We start from the raw sequence: 19356 nt of genomic DNA on the forward strand, positions 1-19356 counted from the left end.
TCATCTAAATGTGTTCATATGAGAAAGTTATCTCAAATGGGAAATATCTGCATACAAGGATTATACAAATTTTGTTTGAAGACAGTTGTTAAACAAATGAACTGGTAATTTTATAAGAAATTGTTCACCTGTTTTCCAGGAACACATGATTCGAGAGGATGCCAAGGGTCTGACACCAAGACAATGTGGTATAATGGAGGTGGTCCTAGCTACCATCAAGGTAAGATTATAGAGTCCCTGGATATGTACCCTCAGAGAAGTATACTCCAGATGTCTGTAGAGCTGTACATCCATAGACATGGTAGACAGTTATATACAAACATTCTGGTAGTGTCAGACTTAGCCCATACTATGTCATTATTATATCCATATTACTCTACCCTTAGAGTTGCTTTCTTTGTCTACCTTTAGAAAATGGGTAAGAAATCTATGTTGTAACAGATGTTTTCAAAGACAGACATGTACCTCCAAAGTCCAGTTAAATATCAATAGATGCTTCAGGGGACTTAGGGTTAATAGAATTTCTGTTTCTGTTTTCAATGCTTGTTGAAATGATTTTGGAAAATCAATTTTCTCTTCTCTCTTAGTAAAGATAATAATTTAGTTTTCTGCTGAAAACCCAAAGGTATTGCATTGTGTGCATCAATGTCTCATAGCTAAAGTTTGACTGAAAGTTATTGTGAGTGAATGAGTGAAGTCGCCCAGTTGTGTCTGACTCTTTGCGACCCCATGGACTGCAGCCCACCAGGCTCCTCCATCCATGGAATTTTCCAGGCAAGAGTACTGGAGTGGGGTGCCATTTCCTTCTCCAGGGGATCTTCCCAACCCAGGGATCGAACCCGGGTCTCCCGCATTGCAGGCAGACACTTTACCATCTGAGCCACCAGGGAACCCAAAAGTTATTGTAGTGTGGGTTAAATATAGGTAGATCTCAAAAGATAACATCAGAGTTCTTTGTTTTCATATGATCCCTTACAGATTTATATACATACATTTTATATGTGAAAGTTTATTAAAAAGTGAAATATTAATCTATCTCCTAAATTTGGACTGTGTCCAATGTCTGAACACTTCATGGGGGGGAAGCACCTATTATCAAGGAAGTGTAAAGAGCGTAGCAGAGAACTGTGAGTTACCACAGGCCATTTCCAAGCACAGAATAATCTCACTGGATAGAAACAGATATTACAACAGGAGTCATTAAAACACAGAGTTCTGTTTGTATGACGGTCAGACACTCCACAAAACTATTACCTCATGATTTTTGCAGTTTCAGCATTTAATAAGAGAACATCTGCAAAATAAAAGTTGCGAGGTGACAATTTTGTGACACTTGGTAGAAAATGGAGTGTGTGAATTTTGGTATTGAGATGACAGAGGTGCACTTCCTAAAGATGCAGCCAGAGTATGGGCTGGAAGTATATAAATATTGTGCAAAATCATTTTTAAAAATGGAAAACAGGAAAGAAAGGAAAAATACAAAACCAGCTCTTTTTAAGAATAATTTTCAAAAATATGAGTGAGAAATGACTGCCCTTTGGAATTATACCAGCACTCATGGCTACAGAGGAAAGTGCTAGTAGAAAAGAGTAATTCTGGGGCACACACTGAACAGTTAAAAAAATGTGGTTATATAATCAGAATTCAGCCCTTAATGGATTTTATTAGGTCAATAGGTGACTTTAAGAGAGCAAGAAAAAAAGTGTTCTGTGAAAATAGATAATGGCCTTCATTGTACTGACAGAACTGGCCCCTGTCCCCTAACTCCAACTTTTCTCTAGTTCTTGATGGGGACAGATGACCACCTCCTACAAGACTAGTTCTGCCCAAACTCTGGGACAATCCTGATCCCCAAGCAAATCCCTCTGGTCTATATGTTGACAACTATACTGTCTTCCTGCCCAGGTCACTGGTGATAGTACTTTAGTTCAGCCTCAGTGACCAGACACTTGCCTTGCCCTTTTAAAAAAAGCCTACTGCCTGGTATGTAAGATCCAGTAAGTGGGTCCGTGTCATTATCCTCTTTCCCAGGACTGGAGTCTGACCTTGGTCCTTCAGAACCTGAGGTCAGGTCTTCAGTCTCCCCACTCCCCAACTTTTCCTCTGGGGTCTCCATGCTACATCCACTTTACCTGCTTTTAGAGCCTCTCATTCCTGTCCTCTGTCAAGAGAGTCACCTAGTATTTCTTCCAATGGCCCTGAAGTCAGTTTGCCAAAGCTGGGACTCCTTTTTATCTTTTCTGATTCTGAGATTTACCCTGATTATACTACAAGGCACTGCTTCTAATGGTGACTACAAAAGAATTCAAGAGAAAGAGGAATACTACTTAAAAAAATTGTAGTCTCAAGAGCTAGTGATTCAGTATCTGCTGGGGGCTCAGCAAAGGGAATACTGTCAGGTGGAGACTTCATGGGAAAGATATTCTTATACTGAAGTAGTAGACACTATCCAGGCTAATTCCCAAAGGCTGCCAACAACATGATCCTTAATTCTTCTTTAGGTGAGATCCTTAATTCTTCTTTAGGTGAATTTAAGCGAATAAGCTGAACATGAGAAAGTGAAAATTGAATGAAGAGGATGCTATGGAGTTTGTAGACTGTAGCTGAAATAGTGTTGTGCATTCTTTCAGTCATCTTTCACATACATAAATCCTCTCACCTGATTCTTATAAACATCCTGGGTGTTAGGTACACTAAGAATGATCATTCACGTTTTACAGATGAAACAGCAGAGGCAAAGCAGGTTTAAGTCCAGAGTCACTTGTAATTGGCAGAGCTGAGAAAAGACGCCAAACTCTAAAATCAGTGCCCTTGCGTCTATGTCTTCTTATTTCACTAAATGTTAACAAGGTGTAGGAAAAGGCAGTAAGCCAAAATGGGTAATATTCCTACAGATAGATTAGTTCTTTCTAAATTAAAACACCATGTTTCAATTATTTAGATTATTTTCTAACAATTTAAAATAATATGAACTCATTCAACCTCTACACAGGCAATGATGAAAATATTAACTTAAATACTAAAATTCTAATTAGACTGGGTTATTTTGTCATACTAGTCACAGGTAGTTTCAACTATAAGTCAAAAGTATAGAACATGGTACAAGAAATAGTTACCAGGATCCACTGCAGCTAGCATGGTTGGCCTTGGAGGCATTACATTTGCCTGCCAACACTGAGCCAACAGCTCTGAAACAGATAGCCAACAACTTAATCAGCATGCGCAAGCTGCTACAGAGGCCAATGCAGAAACCCTATTTAAAGCTGAGCTTTGGAGTCTCAAACTCATATCTCAGGAAGATTCAGGACTTACAAGAGATTCCCTGAAATGTGGGTTTCTTTCCAAGAAAAACAGAAGAGCTTTTTCTGACAGCATGTACTCTTGACTATATCATGAATCTCAAGACTTGTTTTTTTTGTTTGTTTTTTTTTTAAAATTTTGAACCATCCTCTAGTTATTTTCTGATGAAGTTCAAAAAACATAGGGGAAAAAAACTGGCTGGTTTTATTTTCCCCAACATTCTAAATTACCCTGGAAAACTTGTTATTTGTACCTAAACATGACACTCTGAAATGTATGTGGCAAATGTTTGACATCATGCCATGGATACAGAGGTTTCACTAAAAATAATGGAAACAACCTAAATGTCCTCAGCAGAGGAAAGGATAAAGAAGATGTAGTACATATATATAATTACTCAGTCATAAAAAGGAACAAAATTGGGTCATTGGTAGAGATGTAGATGGACCTAGAGACTATCATACAGAGTTAAAATAAGTCACTAAGAGAAAAACAAGTATCATATATTAACACAAATGTATGGAATCTGAAAAACTGGTATAGACAGCCTTACTTACAAAGCAGAAGTAGAGAATAAACATATGGATACCAAGTGAGAAAGAGAGGGTGGGATGAATTAGGAGATTGGGATTGACATATGTATATATTTACACTATTGATAATATGTGTAAAATAGATAATAGAAAACCTACTAACTAGCACAGGGAATTCTACTCAGTGCTCTGTGTAGAGCACCTAAATGGGAAGGAAATCCAAAACAGAGGGGGTATGTGTATATGTCCACTTTGCTGGACAGTAGAAACTTACACAACATTGTAAAGCACTCCAATAAAAAATAAAAAAAAAAAAACATGGATTAGGGCCCTCTAGAAATCTGCATTTCTTGGTGTTCAGGGGAGAATGTGGACTAACTATGAATATCTATTCAGATACAGCCATGAAAAATCCTAGGTAACACCACTTCTGACACTCAGGATTCCAGACAAATAACAGGACATGGGATATTATACCTCTCAGGCTCTCACCCTGACCAAGTCCTACACAATCCTGGTATCCATTATTCAAGAGTCAATGTTGATGGCTGTTTCTTACTTAGCATGTTGTTGTTTATCATTTGTAAGTATAGTTTTTGCATTATTTAAACTTCAGGTGCTCATGGGAAGAACAAAACAACCTATCTAGTTTGGAGTGCTGCAATTCAGAAATCATTATTTGAGAGCTTACCGTATGTAACAAAGATGATAAGATGTAAAGAGGTGACTGAAAATTAAAGCGATCTTGCTCTTAACTTAGGAACAGAAACATCTACAACCCAGAAAATATGAAAGTTACTGACAAAGTACTGGGAAGTGCAGAGAGGGTGATAAATTCTCTGTGAGTGGCTAGAGGAAAGCTTCCTGGTGAAGGAGGTTTCAGATCATTAAATGAGAAAGTCATCACAGGCTTAGAGCAAAGCTTGAGTGAAATGTGACTGAGGTATGGGGTAGCCTAAAAATTTCAAATAGGCTAATGTAGAGGGAGATCAAGATTGGTCGAGAAATAAAGGGAATATATAGTATAGAAGAGACATTGACTTGGACCCAAAGTGGTGAGGCATAAACACCAAGAATCTGAACTTCAGTTTGTTGGCAAAAGGGAGTAAGTAGCATATTATGATCCAATGTGTAACAGAGGACTCCTGTTGTCTTAAAAAATAATTTCTTAAATAACTATCAAGTAAGTCTTTAAAGCAACCTCAGTTGTTAAAAACAAGTGATGATTAACTTTGCAAAACAGATCATCTGCATGAATTTTCCAGAAGTCTGATACTGGTATTGGAAGGAAAGAGAGTGATGATGGGTAATTTCTACCAAAATGGTACATGTAACAAAAGTAGTAAAATCTCCCAGCAGACTTGTAAAGAAACATTAGCATATTTCCATGAGCCAGTAAAAACAGAGTGCAAAAGATCTTCAAATATCTGGCAAATGGGAAGAATTAGAAGAAATTAGCATTTTTATTGGGATTATAAAAGGGATGGCTTGTTAACCATGCAGACAGTATCCTGAATTTTTAGTTAGTAGTTCTATTTTTTTTTTCTCACAAATCACATTAAGCTCTGAAATGTTCTACTTTTCTATTTTTTTGCACTCTCATGAAGAATATAAGAAACACAAATATCTATGGTTGTTTTTTAAGATAAAATGATACCTCATACAAAGCTCTTTCGAGCCCCTCATCACTCACATCATTCACCCATGTATTAGTGAAGCAATGTATTCCTGTATGAGGGTGGGAAATCTTTACAAACATCAGAAGGTGGATATAAATGCAAAGAAAACATCTGAAACTACATGAGGAATACCACTGATAGAGTATCAGAATAGTGGGTGATTAAGAGAGAAAGACTAGAGTATACAAGTTACTGTCCTCTCTTGTGGGAGTACTATTAGGACTTAAGAATGTATTGTCGAAAAACAAAATGAGTTATCACATATAAAACAATGAAAACAGTTCCTATCGTATAGAAAACTCTTCACAAATGTAACCATCATACTACTTGTGTGCATGGGTGCTCAGTCATATCTGACTCTTTGCGATCCTGTAGCCTGCCAGACTCCTCTGTCCAGGGATTCTCCAGGTGAGAATACTGGAGTGGGTTGCCATTTCCTCCTCCAGGGGATCTTTCTGACCCAGGAAGCAGACTTGCATCTCCTTTTGCCTGAGGACTGGTTATTTTGAAGGAGCTTCTTTCCACTGGTAAACCCAAGACCCCACATATTCTAGTAAAACTAGATTTTTTGTTTGTTTTCCTCCTTTCCTAATAAACCACTCATTCTCTCTCAATGATGCTCTTAAATCTGACTCTTTGCCCCAAGTAACAGTCCAAGTCCTGTCCTCCGTCCTTTTGGTTTCCTGTGCTCAGCATTTTCACACTACAAGGGCACAAAACTCCTAAGATTTCTGGTGCTTTCTGAGACTTCCCTCTAGGAAGCAGTGCTATTCTCTTTCTGCAGGAGTTTCTAGATTTAAAGGCAGGGAAGGCCCGTTGAAAATTAAGTAATGATATGTGTTAACTTACAAAAAATATCATGTCAGAGATGGAATAGGGGATACAGATGCTACTGGGCTTGAGGAGGGTACACATATAAAAGTGGGAAGGATTTAGGGGAGTTAGCAACTACCATGAACTCCAGAAATCAGGGAAATATGAAAGACTAATACAAAGAACAGATGACAGCTCACTGGCTGGAAAGGAAAGATACTAGTTTTCTTTGGAGGGAGGCTCATGGCTTGAACATACTCAGGGAGAAAGAATTTGACCATGAAAAGGCACAAGACCAGAAGGCTGGAAGTCAATGATTAGACCACTCAATGGACTGGACTGGATTTAACTGGAAATTTGCATAGTGAAGCAGTGTAACATTGAGGTTACAGGAAATGTTGGGGTTGAAAGTAGATGATACTGAAAATATTAATACATGGCATGCTAAAAGTACCATTTCAGCAATGGAAGTCTTACAGGAATGTGCAGAATGGATTGACTAGTTTAAGACTGTAATCACAGAGATCAGTTATGGTTATTTAATGCATAAGATGACAAGGACTATCACAAAGACGGTAATCTTAGGAGTATAAAGTGAAAGATGGCTATGAGTGACACAGAAAGGCCCAGTCACTGGAACTTGGCAACTAAAAAATGAGGCAGGAATGATGGAGGAGCCCAGGGTGACTCAGTTTTAGCCAAGTGGTTGAGAAGCTTGGTCCCACAGAGAAAAATGGCAAATCAATCAGGAGGGTCATTTTCCTCTTTCCACCTTGGTGTTAGATATAGTGACAGGAACATGGAAATAAGTATCTAGTAAACTGCTGGAGACAGGGGCTGGTGCTTAGGAAAAGAAGCAAGGACAGAATCTGGGGAATTATTCTCACAATAAAGCTTAGCTTATAAATAGAAGGAACTCTATAGTTCACAAAAATCTTCTAGACAGTGTAATTAATTTCATCTTTATGACACCATAGTCAGGCAAGATGGCTGTTTCTGTTCCCATTCTACAGAGGAATTAACCAATACTCTGTGAGGTTAAATAACCTATGCAAATCACACTGCATAGAGGAAAGACAAGGAGTGTTTTCTAGCGCATTTTTGAGTAAAGAACAGGTCAAAGAAGTGAAAAGGATTCTAACATCTTGAAACTGAAAACAGAAACTGACATGTCCCTTTTCCTGCTCACATAGAAACATTTTACCTACGGTATTGTTGGTCAACTGTGCTATTCTGCACTGCGCTTAGCCCCTTAGTCTGACTCTTGCGACCCTATGGACTGAAACCTGCCAGGCTCCTCTGTGCATGGGGGTTTTCCAAGCAAGAATACCGGAGTGGGCTGCCATGCCCTCCTCTAGGAGATCTTCCCAAACCAGGGATTGAACCCAGGTCTGCCACATTAGAGGCAGATTCTTTACCATCTGAGCCACCAGGAAAGCCCAAGAATATTGGAGTGGGTATCCTATCCTTCTCCAGAGGATCTTCCTGACCCGGGAATCAAACCAGAGTCTCCTGCGAGTTGCAAGCTGATTTTTTACCAGCTGAGCTACCAGGGGAGCCCTCTGGCCAACTGACCATCCCTTAATAATGGCCAGTAATGGGACCTTACTAATTCACATGTAGCAGCTTCAGGTTTTAAGATACACTTCTTATAAAATATTTTCTTTATATCAAACTGATATCTGCTTCCCCAGTGCTTCTAATTATGAATTGGTTCTCCTTCTACCCTTTAAAACTACTATAAAATAATTCCATTTCCTTTTCTATGTCTTCCCCTTTTCAGTGCCTTTCAGACATTAAAGAAAACGATCATGCTGCCCCAACTTATCTACAGCTGTTTATTGAATAACATGCCTTCTAGAGCTTACAAAGTTCTGGTCATGTACCTTGAGGCAATTTCCATTTTATATTTCTCATAAAATGGTGATGCCAAAGAACCAACCTCATATTCCAGATATGTTCTAATCAGCAGAGAATGCTGACAACCCTTTGTCTTGACCTATCATGATATTAACACATGATCAGATTTCATTAGCTTTGATAGCTACCGCATCAATTAATAAATCATATTAAATTTGAGCATGAGGAAAGCTTTAAGACTCTAAAATTTTACTGATGTTAAGCCATGTTACCCCCATTCTTTACTTTGCAATAAAAATTTTATTGTGAATACAGACGTTTTCCTTTTCTCCTTGTCATCAGGTTGGCATTTGCATAGCCATAGAAATCATTTCCTTTTCTCTGTGAAGGAGGAGCCCATGGCATGTGTTATTTATCTGTGTTCACTGAACCACTGAACCGAGGCTTTCGTGCTTAGCTTCCTGCAACTTGTTTTCTCTCCTAACATTGCTACCTCTGGCCTGAGTTTGTCTTACAACATCTTCTATTATACAATGCACTTAAAAGACAAAGGCAAAAAAAAAAAAAGACAAAGGCACCATTTCTGCCCTTATAAATCTTCTACTGTTCACTTACTGTCCTGCTACAGCTGTTATCAAATGACGCAAAACACTTCATGGCTCAAAAGGAACAAGTCAGCTCTGGATCATAACCTGAAACTCTACAGAGACCCTCAGGCTTTTCTCGGGAACAAGCTCATACCTTATTTATGTTTTCACCATGTGATTAGTTCCCCATGTATCGAAAGCCTACAAAATAATACCTTTTTAGTGAAAACATGTCTTCCTATAAAGTTATTAGAGAGTTTCAAGACAAATACTGTACATAGTTTATGCTTTTATAGCCTAACTCTAGTTCAGTTTTTACATAAAGTCTTCTAGGCCCTCAAAAATACCTCAATTATATTAAGTCCAGTTACATTCTTCTATCCTAGAGTTTCCTTAACAATATTCCATGGAACACTTGTGTGTCCCTGAGAGTTAGTAGATGTCCTGTGTGATAGGTGTCCTATAGTCTAATAATTTTAAGGACAGGTATGTTAGTGAAAGGTCAGTTTTCCCTACCACCGTGAATCGCACAGCCTTTAATGTATTAAAAAGCATTGTGAATCTTTAAGAGTATATTAACTTCTCAAGGCTTTCTACTTCCTAAAGGCAACTTGTAACTTTCAGGAAGCACAAGGTCAGTAATGACAATAGAGTGACAGTAGTAAAACAGGATATTTTAAACTGTACCAAAGAAACGTGAGAACTACAACGGCCGGTATCCCCCGCTACAGGAAAGGAGAGCGTTCCTATGAAACCTTTCATTAGCTGAGATGACATAGGCAAGAAGCAATTCCCTTAGGACTCGTCCTGCTAAGGGATGCACAAAATAAATCGAGATCAAGCACAAACACAGTCCAAAACCATGGCAGCTTGATGCTCAGACGCTGGGTGTAAACCCTGGGTTAGGCGCTGGGTGGTACCACTCTCGCTACCCAGGATGTACACTGCCTCTAAGAGCTCACTGCTGTTTTAACATCTCCTCTTTTTTTCACAAAAGTGAAAATCATTTTCATGTATTTTTTGGTTAGCAAAAACAGTACTAATGTAGGTCATCTACAAAAGTGAAGTGGCATAAAGCCAATTTTCAAAGAACGGGGAATACCTGTACTTCAGTTCTTCTCAAGCAGTTCCTCTCAGTTACCTAGTGGGACTTTCCCCGTTCTTTAGTCCATGGTGGTAAATTATCGGGTGGCTGCTGAATTGGAAAATGGCAGTGTTAATAAACAAGACACCATAGGTGTCACCTCTTTGAAAGTCTTTATTGATTCCTTCAGCAACAGCATTATTTCCCAGTCCTATTGTCTGTCTTTATAACACCTCCAACATATCATTGGAGTCATTCAATGACAATAACATTTCCTACTTGATCACAGTCCCTTTGGGAACAATCTCTAGGCCTCTTTTGCGTCATATCCTTGGCATAAGTTCTGGTTCTCAACACAGATTTAGTAAATATTTGTTAAGGGAGAAGAGGAAGAGAGAACGGCCAGGAAGGTCACCCCATCACTGATGCTCTGTAGGTAAGCCACAGGTGATGGCCCCTCCTCACAAATTAAGACAGTAATCTCTATTAAGGTTGTCACCATGCTGCTTTACATATACTGTGAAAGATCATTTGTTTTAAAAGAGTGTATGCTCACTGAAGAAAGCAAAGGGGAAATTTTTTTAAATGCCTAGAGACAAAATGACAATGAAAATATGATGACCCAAAACCTATGGGATAGCAAAAGCAGTTCCAAGGGGGAAGTTTATAGTAATACAATTCTACCTCAGGAAAAAAGAAAAATCTCAAGTAAACCTAATCTTACACCTAAAGCAACTAGAGAAAAAAAAGAATAAAGCCTAAAGTTAGGAGAAAGGAAGAAATCATAAAGATCAGAGCAGACATAAGTGAAATAGAGACAAAGAAAACAATGGCAAAAATCAATGAACCTAACAGTTGGTTCTTTGAAAAGAAAAATAAAATGCATAAACCTTTAGCCAGACTCATCAAGAAGAAAGCGAGAGGGATCAAATCAATAAAGTTAGAAATGAAAAAGGAGAAGCTGTTACAACTGACATCACAGAAATATAAAATACTACAAACAACTATAAACCAATAAAATGGACAACCTAGAAAAAAATGGACAAATTCTTAGAAAGGTACAACCTTCCAAGACTGAACCAGGAATAATTAAAAAATATAAACAGACCAATCACAAGTTATGAAATTGAAACTGTGATTAAAAAAATACAGAAAAGGGATCCCCACACACAATTGGTGGTAATGTAAATTGGTACAACCAATTATGGAGAATAGTATGGACATTCCTTAAAAAACTACAAATGGATCTTCCATATGATCCAGAAATCCCATTCCTGGGCATATATCTGAAGAAAATCATAATTCAGAAAGACACATGTACCCCAGTGTTCAGTGCAGCATTATTTACAATGGCCAAGACATGGAAGCAACCTAAATGTCCATCAATAGAGGAATGAATAAAGAAGATGTAATATATATACACATATGTGTATATATACACACACACACATATACACTATGAAATCATACTCAGCCATAAAAAGAATGAAAAAATGCCATTTGCAGCAACACGGTTGGCCTAGGAGATTGTCATACTGAGCGAAGTAAGTCAGGTGGAAAAGACAAATATCATATGATATTGCTTATATGTGAAATCTAAGAAAATGGTCAAAGTGAACCTATTTACAAAACAGAAATAGAGAAAGAGAGTCACGGATGTAGAAAACAAACTTGAAGAAGGGAGGAAGGGATAAACTGGGAATTCGGGATTGACAATATAAACACTGCTATATATAAAATAACTAATAAAAACCTACTGTACAGCACAGAGAACTCTTCTCAGTACTCTTTAATGACCTATATGGGAATAGAATATAAATGAGTGGATATGTATATATGTATAAGTGATTTACTTTGCTATACAACAGAAACTAGCAACATTGTAAATCAACTATACTCCAATAAAAATTTAAAAAATAAGAGTATAACTGTGACATTCATGCAATTATAAAACTTGTCAAAAATATTATTTAACTCATCAATTAATGAGACAACCAGTAAGATCTTACAATTGGCTCAAAGAAGAATCCCAAGAGCTTCACATAAAGGCAAGCAATGAGGAAAGTTGAAATAAATTTGAATAGAGGCAAAACAGATCTGGCCACAAAATGGTGATCAGTTGCATCCCACCAGAAATAATTAATTTGCATCTCTTTGGACAGGAGTCATATGCATTGTTATCCACTTTCTACAATTTACAGAGTTTTACATAGCCCAGGTGACCCTAGTGGTAAAGAGTCCCATCTGGCAATGCAAGAGATACAGGAGACTCAGGTGCGATCCCTCGGTCAGGAAGATAGATCCCCTGGAGGAGGAAATGGCAATCTACTTCAGTACTCCTGCCTGGAAAATTCCACGCACAGAGGAGCCTGGCAGGCTACAGTCCATGGGGCTGCGGAGTGTCAGACACACCTGAGCAACTGAGCACACACACAGCTCCAAGACAGTGAAAAGTGAGGATAACTCAGATAGGTATCACAGACGGAGCGCTCTTTGAACATTTTTGCTCATTTCAAAGTTTTTCAAAATTTTTTCTGACAACTACATATAGTCCCAAGAGATCACAAAACATCATCTTAGTTGCAGCTCATTACTTTTATTGTGCTTTACTAACAAGCCTCCACCACTTATGCTCAGGTATGATAAGATTGGAGCTTGTCTGGGAAACAATGAATGGGTGAGTGCTTTCCCCTCCTGAGAAGCCACCACGTCTTGGTTCAGTCTATGCTGCAGCTCTTTGCAAGTAGGGTGTGTTATCTCATCTGATGCTTCCCTGGTTCATTAGGTAAACAGAGCTCCAGAGCTCACCCCACCACTCCTCCAGGAAAAGCAGTCAATTCCAAGCAAAACTCCCCTCTCAATACATTCATTAATACTTTTCCACTTAAGTATCGTATCACATTTCCTGAAGAAAGGAATTCTGATATCTTTTCATCCCCCAAGGCAACTGAAACAATTCTGGGCTCTAACTCCACAATAAATGCTTTCTATATGTCATAATATCTAATATTTATATAAGATCAAGGTATAGAAGATGTTTAGATATTAAATCTTTGTCATCCCTTCAAAAATAAGAGACTTTCCCCATTTTTCTCTGTCTCCTCTTCATAACCATTGGTGGATTTAAGTGCAGTTTGTGTTTTCACAGTGCACTCAGCTAGAATGGAATGGAATTGTAAGTGACCATAGGTTTTTCTTTTTGAGGAAGAAGTTTGTGACTGTAGCACAGATTCTTCAATTTATATCCCCATTGCCTACTTTCTCAGGCCTGTGACCTGAATTTTCTCAATATTATAGTCTCTAAAATTATGACCAAATGCCTACAAATGCTCAGAATATGTTTCTGCAGAGGGAAGAAAACTGAATTTTGAATTTTCAGTTGACATGTTTTACCTTGGAAATCTCTAAGTAGGCTAGACCAACGACACACAGGGAAGTGTATCAGAATCATTTGTTGAGCTTTTTCAAAACACGCCGTTCTGTGAGGACCCTAGATCCTAGTGAGCCAGGTTGCCGTGTGGGTGAAGTTCAGCGTTGTTGGTGCAGGGAGAGAAAGACAGGCCCATTTATCTAACCTTAACAGGATACAGTAAACACGCTATCTATAAATTGCTGGGAGATAGCATCCTTAGCTCTATCATATATCTTGAGATAGATAATCTGCCCTCTGAAGTGATGTCTGTGCTTAATACTTGCAACCATGAGAAACTCTAACATCCCCCAATGACCATATTTATTGTCAAACATATATCTTCTCTATTATTTAACCTATAAATATGGTGATGTTTTGAGTTTGTTGGATGACTGTGGCAAAGAAAAATAAGAAGAAAGAAACTGTTTTATTACATTTCTCAGTCACAGTTTAGGGGACGCTGGACTTCTAAGGACCACTCTGCATCCTCAGGGTGGCCTAGGTGTGTGTACCACTGTGCGATTAGATCACACGGAAGGTGGGAGCAGTGGGCACTTGGCCTAGAATTGCAAATCAGCATCTGGAAAACATGTGACCAGAAGATACTTTATTTGTGAAATCTGGCAACCCTGGGTATTTTTCTTATGCTCTGGAAACAGAAGTCAACAATCGAGTTGACACATTATCTTAAACCTAGCATTCTGTAAGCATTTGGCCTCTATATCTTCATGATCCCATTTAACTAAAGCTTTAAATGAGAGCAACACTTGAGATACTAAGGTAACCTGAACTACATGGCGATGACTTGGTAATGGCCATATGGTACTATGTCTTTGGGTCTATCTTATGTTGATCATACTGTATTATTCCATCTGAGACTCATGATTATGGCCATAAAATCCCTCATCTAATACTTCTTTCTAAATGCCTCCGCTTACATTGTTTTTCTTTTCTTTTTAGCAATACTTTCATGCAGGAGGAAATGGCCTGAAAAAGAATTTCTTGGAGAAAAGCCCAGATCTTAAGTCTCTGAGATACGCTCTCAGTCTTTATACCCAAACGACTGATGCCTTGATAAAGAAATTCATAGACACCCAAACCTCACAGAGTAAGTAACACATTGGACATGAACAGAGGTAAACTGAATACAACTAAACTTCAATGTAGAAATGATTATAAATAATATCTGTAATTTGACTATAATAAATTAAAGCATCAATATGAAGATGATTATGATTTGTAAAAAAATTATTCAATTTTTAGAAACTTATTTTATAAATAATTTCAATAATACTGAGATATGCTTAATACTAAAACTGTATGGAAGAGTTGACCTTTGCTGTTGATTTTAATTTCATAACATTTAGTAAACCTTTGTTGTGAATAACCATAACTGTGATATTCTCAAATTAGTACAAAATAATCAGTGTTTATTGGTCTCAGTAACTTCTAAAATACAATAATAATTCCTCAAATCCTAACTTCAAATGAAAAAATCTCCTGCTCTTGGGTTATCAGGGAGGAAATCTCATTTGATCTTAATTTTATGGAAGAAAATTCCAAGTCTTACTTTGAAGAGGGCCAAGTATGTTAGTGGAAATTCAGATCTATTTCATATGGCAAAGTTCCCACCTCATAAGCTTCCAGAATATTACTGTTAAACAACCTGTCTTTCAAGTTGCTTTGTGATTTATTATATTTTAGTAATTACATGCATTTAAGATCTGGAATTTCTGAGTGATTACTAAAAATGTCACTCTAAGTCAAAAAAAAAAAAGTCAATTGCAGGCTCAAATTCTAGGACATAATAAATTGCACCCCACTATAATCAAAATAAGGAGGAGGACACAACTTCTTTCATGAGAGATCCTTCCAAAGGAAGCACACAGATTTTTTTTTTCTTGATGAAAATCCTTCAGACTTATCTGTGTTTCATCATGGATATTTTCACTTTTCTAACTACACAGAAGATAATACCAAGGTAGGTGCTAGGTAGCTGCTTGACCTGTCTAATACTTTGCGCTTTCTGACAGTGTCCAATAAATGCTACAAACACTCCTCTTAATTCAATCTTCAAACCCAGATTACATCTTAAGATGGTTCCAAAAAGGATAAAAGAGTTGAGTCATAAGGCTTTGTCAAGAGATACATTACTCCTTGAATCATGATCCCTCAAGGTTTTCTAAACTACAAATATGAATGCAATTCTAACACAACTCATCATAATAGTGTTGTTGCTTTATTCTCAAGAGAATGTGAGTGTTTAAAAACTTAGCTTTGCTTTTGTAGGTATACATTATGTGTATACACATACAACCCATGTTTCAGCATAGATGTCAAACCAAAAAACTACATATGAATATCAACTTCGGTGTATGGAATTTGGCACACATGTTTGTTTTGTATGAATTGTATGGCAACATTAAAAATAGATGGGGAGTGGGGGAATAAGAGGATTCATTATCCCAATAATCCCTGACTGTGTAACTTATTTTAGTCTTGGTCTTTCTTTTTTACTTCCCTTTTCTGGCTTTTTCTAGTAATGCAATTTTTTCTGCATAATTGAAATTGGTACGCTTTAGATATGAAATGGCTTTGCCTTTTCTCTGATAGTTACCTTCAAGCATACTGCATGGAAACTATTCCCATCTCCTCCTCTGTCCCTCCCTTGTCATCCCTCCAGCTGGTCCCAGCCAACCATGATCAGGTCCACAGGACCTGAGGTATGGGGGGAGTTTGATGTGCCCTCTCCTCCCCTTCCCCATCATCTTCTAGATACCTCTCTGCTTCAGGGTATTGGGGGCAGAAACTGAAGGGGAGGAGGCAATGTATTTAATGTCCCCTTACAGTTGAATCCATACGCTAACTTTCCCAGGGGCCCCATGCTAGGGAACCTCCTATCCGCTCAACCCCAGGTCCCTTCAGGGACCCCGCGGTTGCTGCCTCCTGCAGTACATGCCATGGCTTCTTGCTCCTTGAACATCTTCTCATAGTGTCCAGCCCTCTGGGATGAGGTCCCAGCAAGAAGACTGATGACCAGCTTCTTCCCATAGAGCCCAGTGGAGCTCATATATTCTTTCCACATTTTTGGTGATCATGAGGACTTCCTCACTGTCACCCGCCATCTCTCTAAAACTCCCGTCTCTACCTGCTCAGATAGTTGTTTATACTTTTAAATTGGAGGAGAAGGGGAAGGAAGAAATACTGCTGCCTAATATAGCACAACCCTTGTTCAATCAAAAATGAGGCAAGCCAGGCTCACCAATTAATGGATGCAGTGTTTCTGAGTTTCTACTTCTCTCTTTATTCTATCACAATCCTATCTCAATACTCATTACCATACACTGAATAATAAAGTGAGCAACAATACCATATCCTTCATAAAATATGAAAAGGAGAGATAAGAGGAAAATTCACTGAATATTAGAATTCTTTATAACACAACCAAAAATAGAACATATTAAAGGACACAATCTCCATTTTCTGTAACAGACCCTAAATGACTTCCAAATGCCTGAGGCCAGTCCATGTTCTCTTTGTCTTCTAAAGAACCTTAGCTTCCTCAGGTTCTTTAAATGACAAAGAAACATGGAAAAGTTGACTTCTAAAGAGTCTTATTTAAATGGACTGGTCTTATGAACAGTTTGACTTGGGCTGTATTAAAAGAGAGGAACTTGGGTGCCACTCTTATATCCCTGCAGATGAGTATTTACAATTATAGTAGGATCAACTCTCCCCCTTTTTATATTCCTTATCATAGTACAAGGAAGAGTCCAAAATGATCAGATGGAGTTTCAGTTTCCAGTTTAAATACTATTGCAATTAAAATAATTTTCTAGGATTTGGCACAGTATCAAATACCCATGAAGATTTATTATATTTAATTTTTGCTAATCTTATGTTTTGTTAATAAAATTTAGAAAGACCATGCTGGTGTTATGGTGTCTTTCAAATATAAGATATGAAATGGGAGGTAAAGCTACACACTGAGAACCCCTTCCACCGTCTGCCTAAGGTGCCCCATCCGGGGTGAGCTCGGGTGTCAGACAGTTAATATCCCAGGAAGCAGCCCTCAGCCAATGGAAGATAGGAAGTTGGCAGATAAGAAAACAAAACTTGAGCTTCCTCAGTTGGGAAAACTCTAACATGAGTTCCACACAAACTCCAGAATTGCCCTGTGAGGTGAAGCTCCGTCCTCTCTGAGAGGACGCCTTCCTAGGTGGATCCTTTACCATGGAACGCTTGTCTCAGCTTTCCCTCCCAGGGGAACTCAAATCCAGGGTCACGCTACTGGAAAGTAGGGAGCCAGATTCCAGTTCAGCTACTCTAGATCTATATCCTGTGATCTTAACCACCATGCCTGCATCATCTTGATAATAATTAAATTATAAAGGTTAAATACCCTGAATGAATTTTTCCCCTTTACTTGAGCTTTTTCTCTCACAAATCCGCAAGTTAGGAATACAGAACTAATTAGAGAAACAACTTATAACACAGTGAACATTATTTGAAAAATATTCTACGTTATGATTGATAAAATGAAAACTGATTTTTTTTTCTCCTTAATTTCTAACTCATACATGTGCAAGTATTAATGAATTATCGTTCAAGTGTTAATCAACATGCTGTGTAAAAGACATTGAAATCCTTTAGAAATTTAACTGTGCTTTTTAAAGTATCCATTTTTTGTTCTCATATTCTCATAAACTCTTCCCTTAGTCCATTTTCTTCTTTCCTTTTCTTTTGTTAAAATGCTCTTTTGCATCTCTTTCTCCTTTCTGCATTATCCTTGTGTTAGAAAATTAATTGTAACATTAAATATAAGGAAAAATGAATAATTAACTGGGTTATGTTTTTCACTGTCTTCAAACTGAAAGATATACTTTCCTTTGAAAATATTTTTAATTTAACTTTTATATAAATGGGTTTGTGGTACAGAAAAACACTCTGTATCTTGTTCACTTATTCTTTTTTTTATTCTTTATTTTCTCTTTTTCAGTTCTCTCTGTTTTTACCTTCTCTTCCTCTTTCTTTGATCTCTTTTTAGAATAGATTTAGATGTCCTCTTTTTCCAGTAATAATAATAAGAAAAAATGATAAGGGGTAGAGTTTCATTAGAAATTTATGGGCCAAAGAGTCAATTGAACTCTATAAATTTGGAAAAACACTCTTCTTTCTCTTCCAAATACTGGAAAATAAACAAATTCAAAATGGATAGATAAGTATTCTTAAGTCCTCAAGTGAAACTGACAGGTTAGTTTATAAGAGTAACACGTTTATTAGTCTAGCAATGTACTGCAGTAATGAAATACCACTATACTCTGTGAAAGTGCTGCACTCAATATGCCAGCAAATTTGGAAAACTCAGCAGTGGCAGGACTGGAAAAGGTCAGTTTTCATTCCAATCCCAAAGAAAGGCAATGCCAAAGAACGTTCAAGCTACTGCACAATTACACTCAATCACACTTGCCAGCAAAGTAATGCTCAAAATTCTCCAATCCAAGCTTCAACAGGATATGAATCGAGAACTTCCAGATATTCAAGCTGAATTTAGAAAAGGCAAGGGATCAGAGATCAAATTGCCAACATCTGTTGGATCATCGAAAAAAACAAGAGAATTCCAGGAAAACATCAGCTTATGTGTTATTAACTACTCCAAAGCTTTTGACTGTGTGGATCACAACAAATTGTGGAAAACTCTTAAAGATGGGAATACCAGACCACCTTACCTGCCTCCTGAGAAACCTGTATGCAGGTCAGGAAGCAACAGTTAGAACCAGACATGAAACAATGGTCTGGTTCCAAATTGGGATAGGAATGCATCAAGGCTATATAGAATCAAGATCGCCAGGAGAAATATCAGTAACCTCACATATGCAGATAACACCACCTGTCAGAAAGTGAAGAGGAACTACAGAGCCTCTTGATGAAGGTGAAACAGGAGAGTGAAAAAGCTGGCTTAAAACTCAGTATTCAAAAGCTAAGATCATGGCATTCAGTCCCATCACTTCATAGCAAATAGATGGGGAAACAGTGACAGACTTTTTATTTTCTTGGGCTCCAAAATCACTACAGATGGTGACTGCAG

The 19356-nt window shown here is 37.8% G+C and overlaps 1 protein-coding gene across 5 annotated transcripts in view; it reads left to right on the forward strand.

Annotated features, from left to right (window-relative positions):
• UNC13C (unc-13 homolog C) overlaps positions 1 to 19356 on the forward strand; it is a 647876-nt gene that overhangs the window by 580871 nt on the left and 47649 nt on the right. For all 5 annotated transcript variants that reach the window (XM_043920107.1, XM_043920110.1, XM_043920109.1 and 2 more), the window contains 2 exons: positions 140 to 220; positions 14229 to 14376. In XM_043920107.1, the coding sequence (XP_043776042.1) occupies positions 140 to 220; positions 14229 to 14376 (229 nt within the window). The remainder of the gene's footprint in view (positions 1 to 139; positions 221 to 14228; positions 14377 to 19356) is intronic.

The sequence above is a fragment of the Cervus elaphus genome, chromosome 12 (genome assembly GCF_910594005.1).
Source record: "Cervus elaphus chromosome 12, mCerEla1.1, whole genome shotgun sequence".
Taxonomy (NCBI): Eukaryota; Metazoa; Chordata; class Mammalia; order Artiodactyla; family Cervidae; genus Cervus; species Cervus elaphus.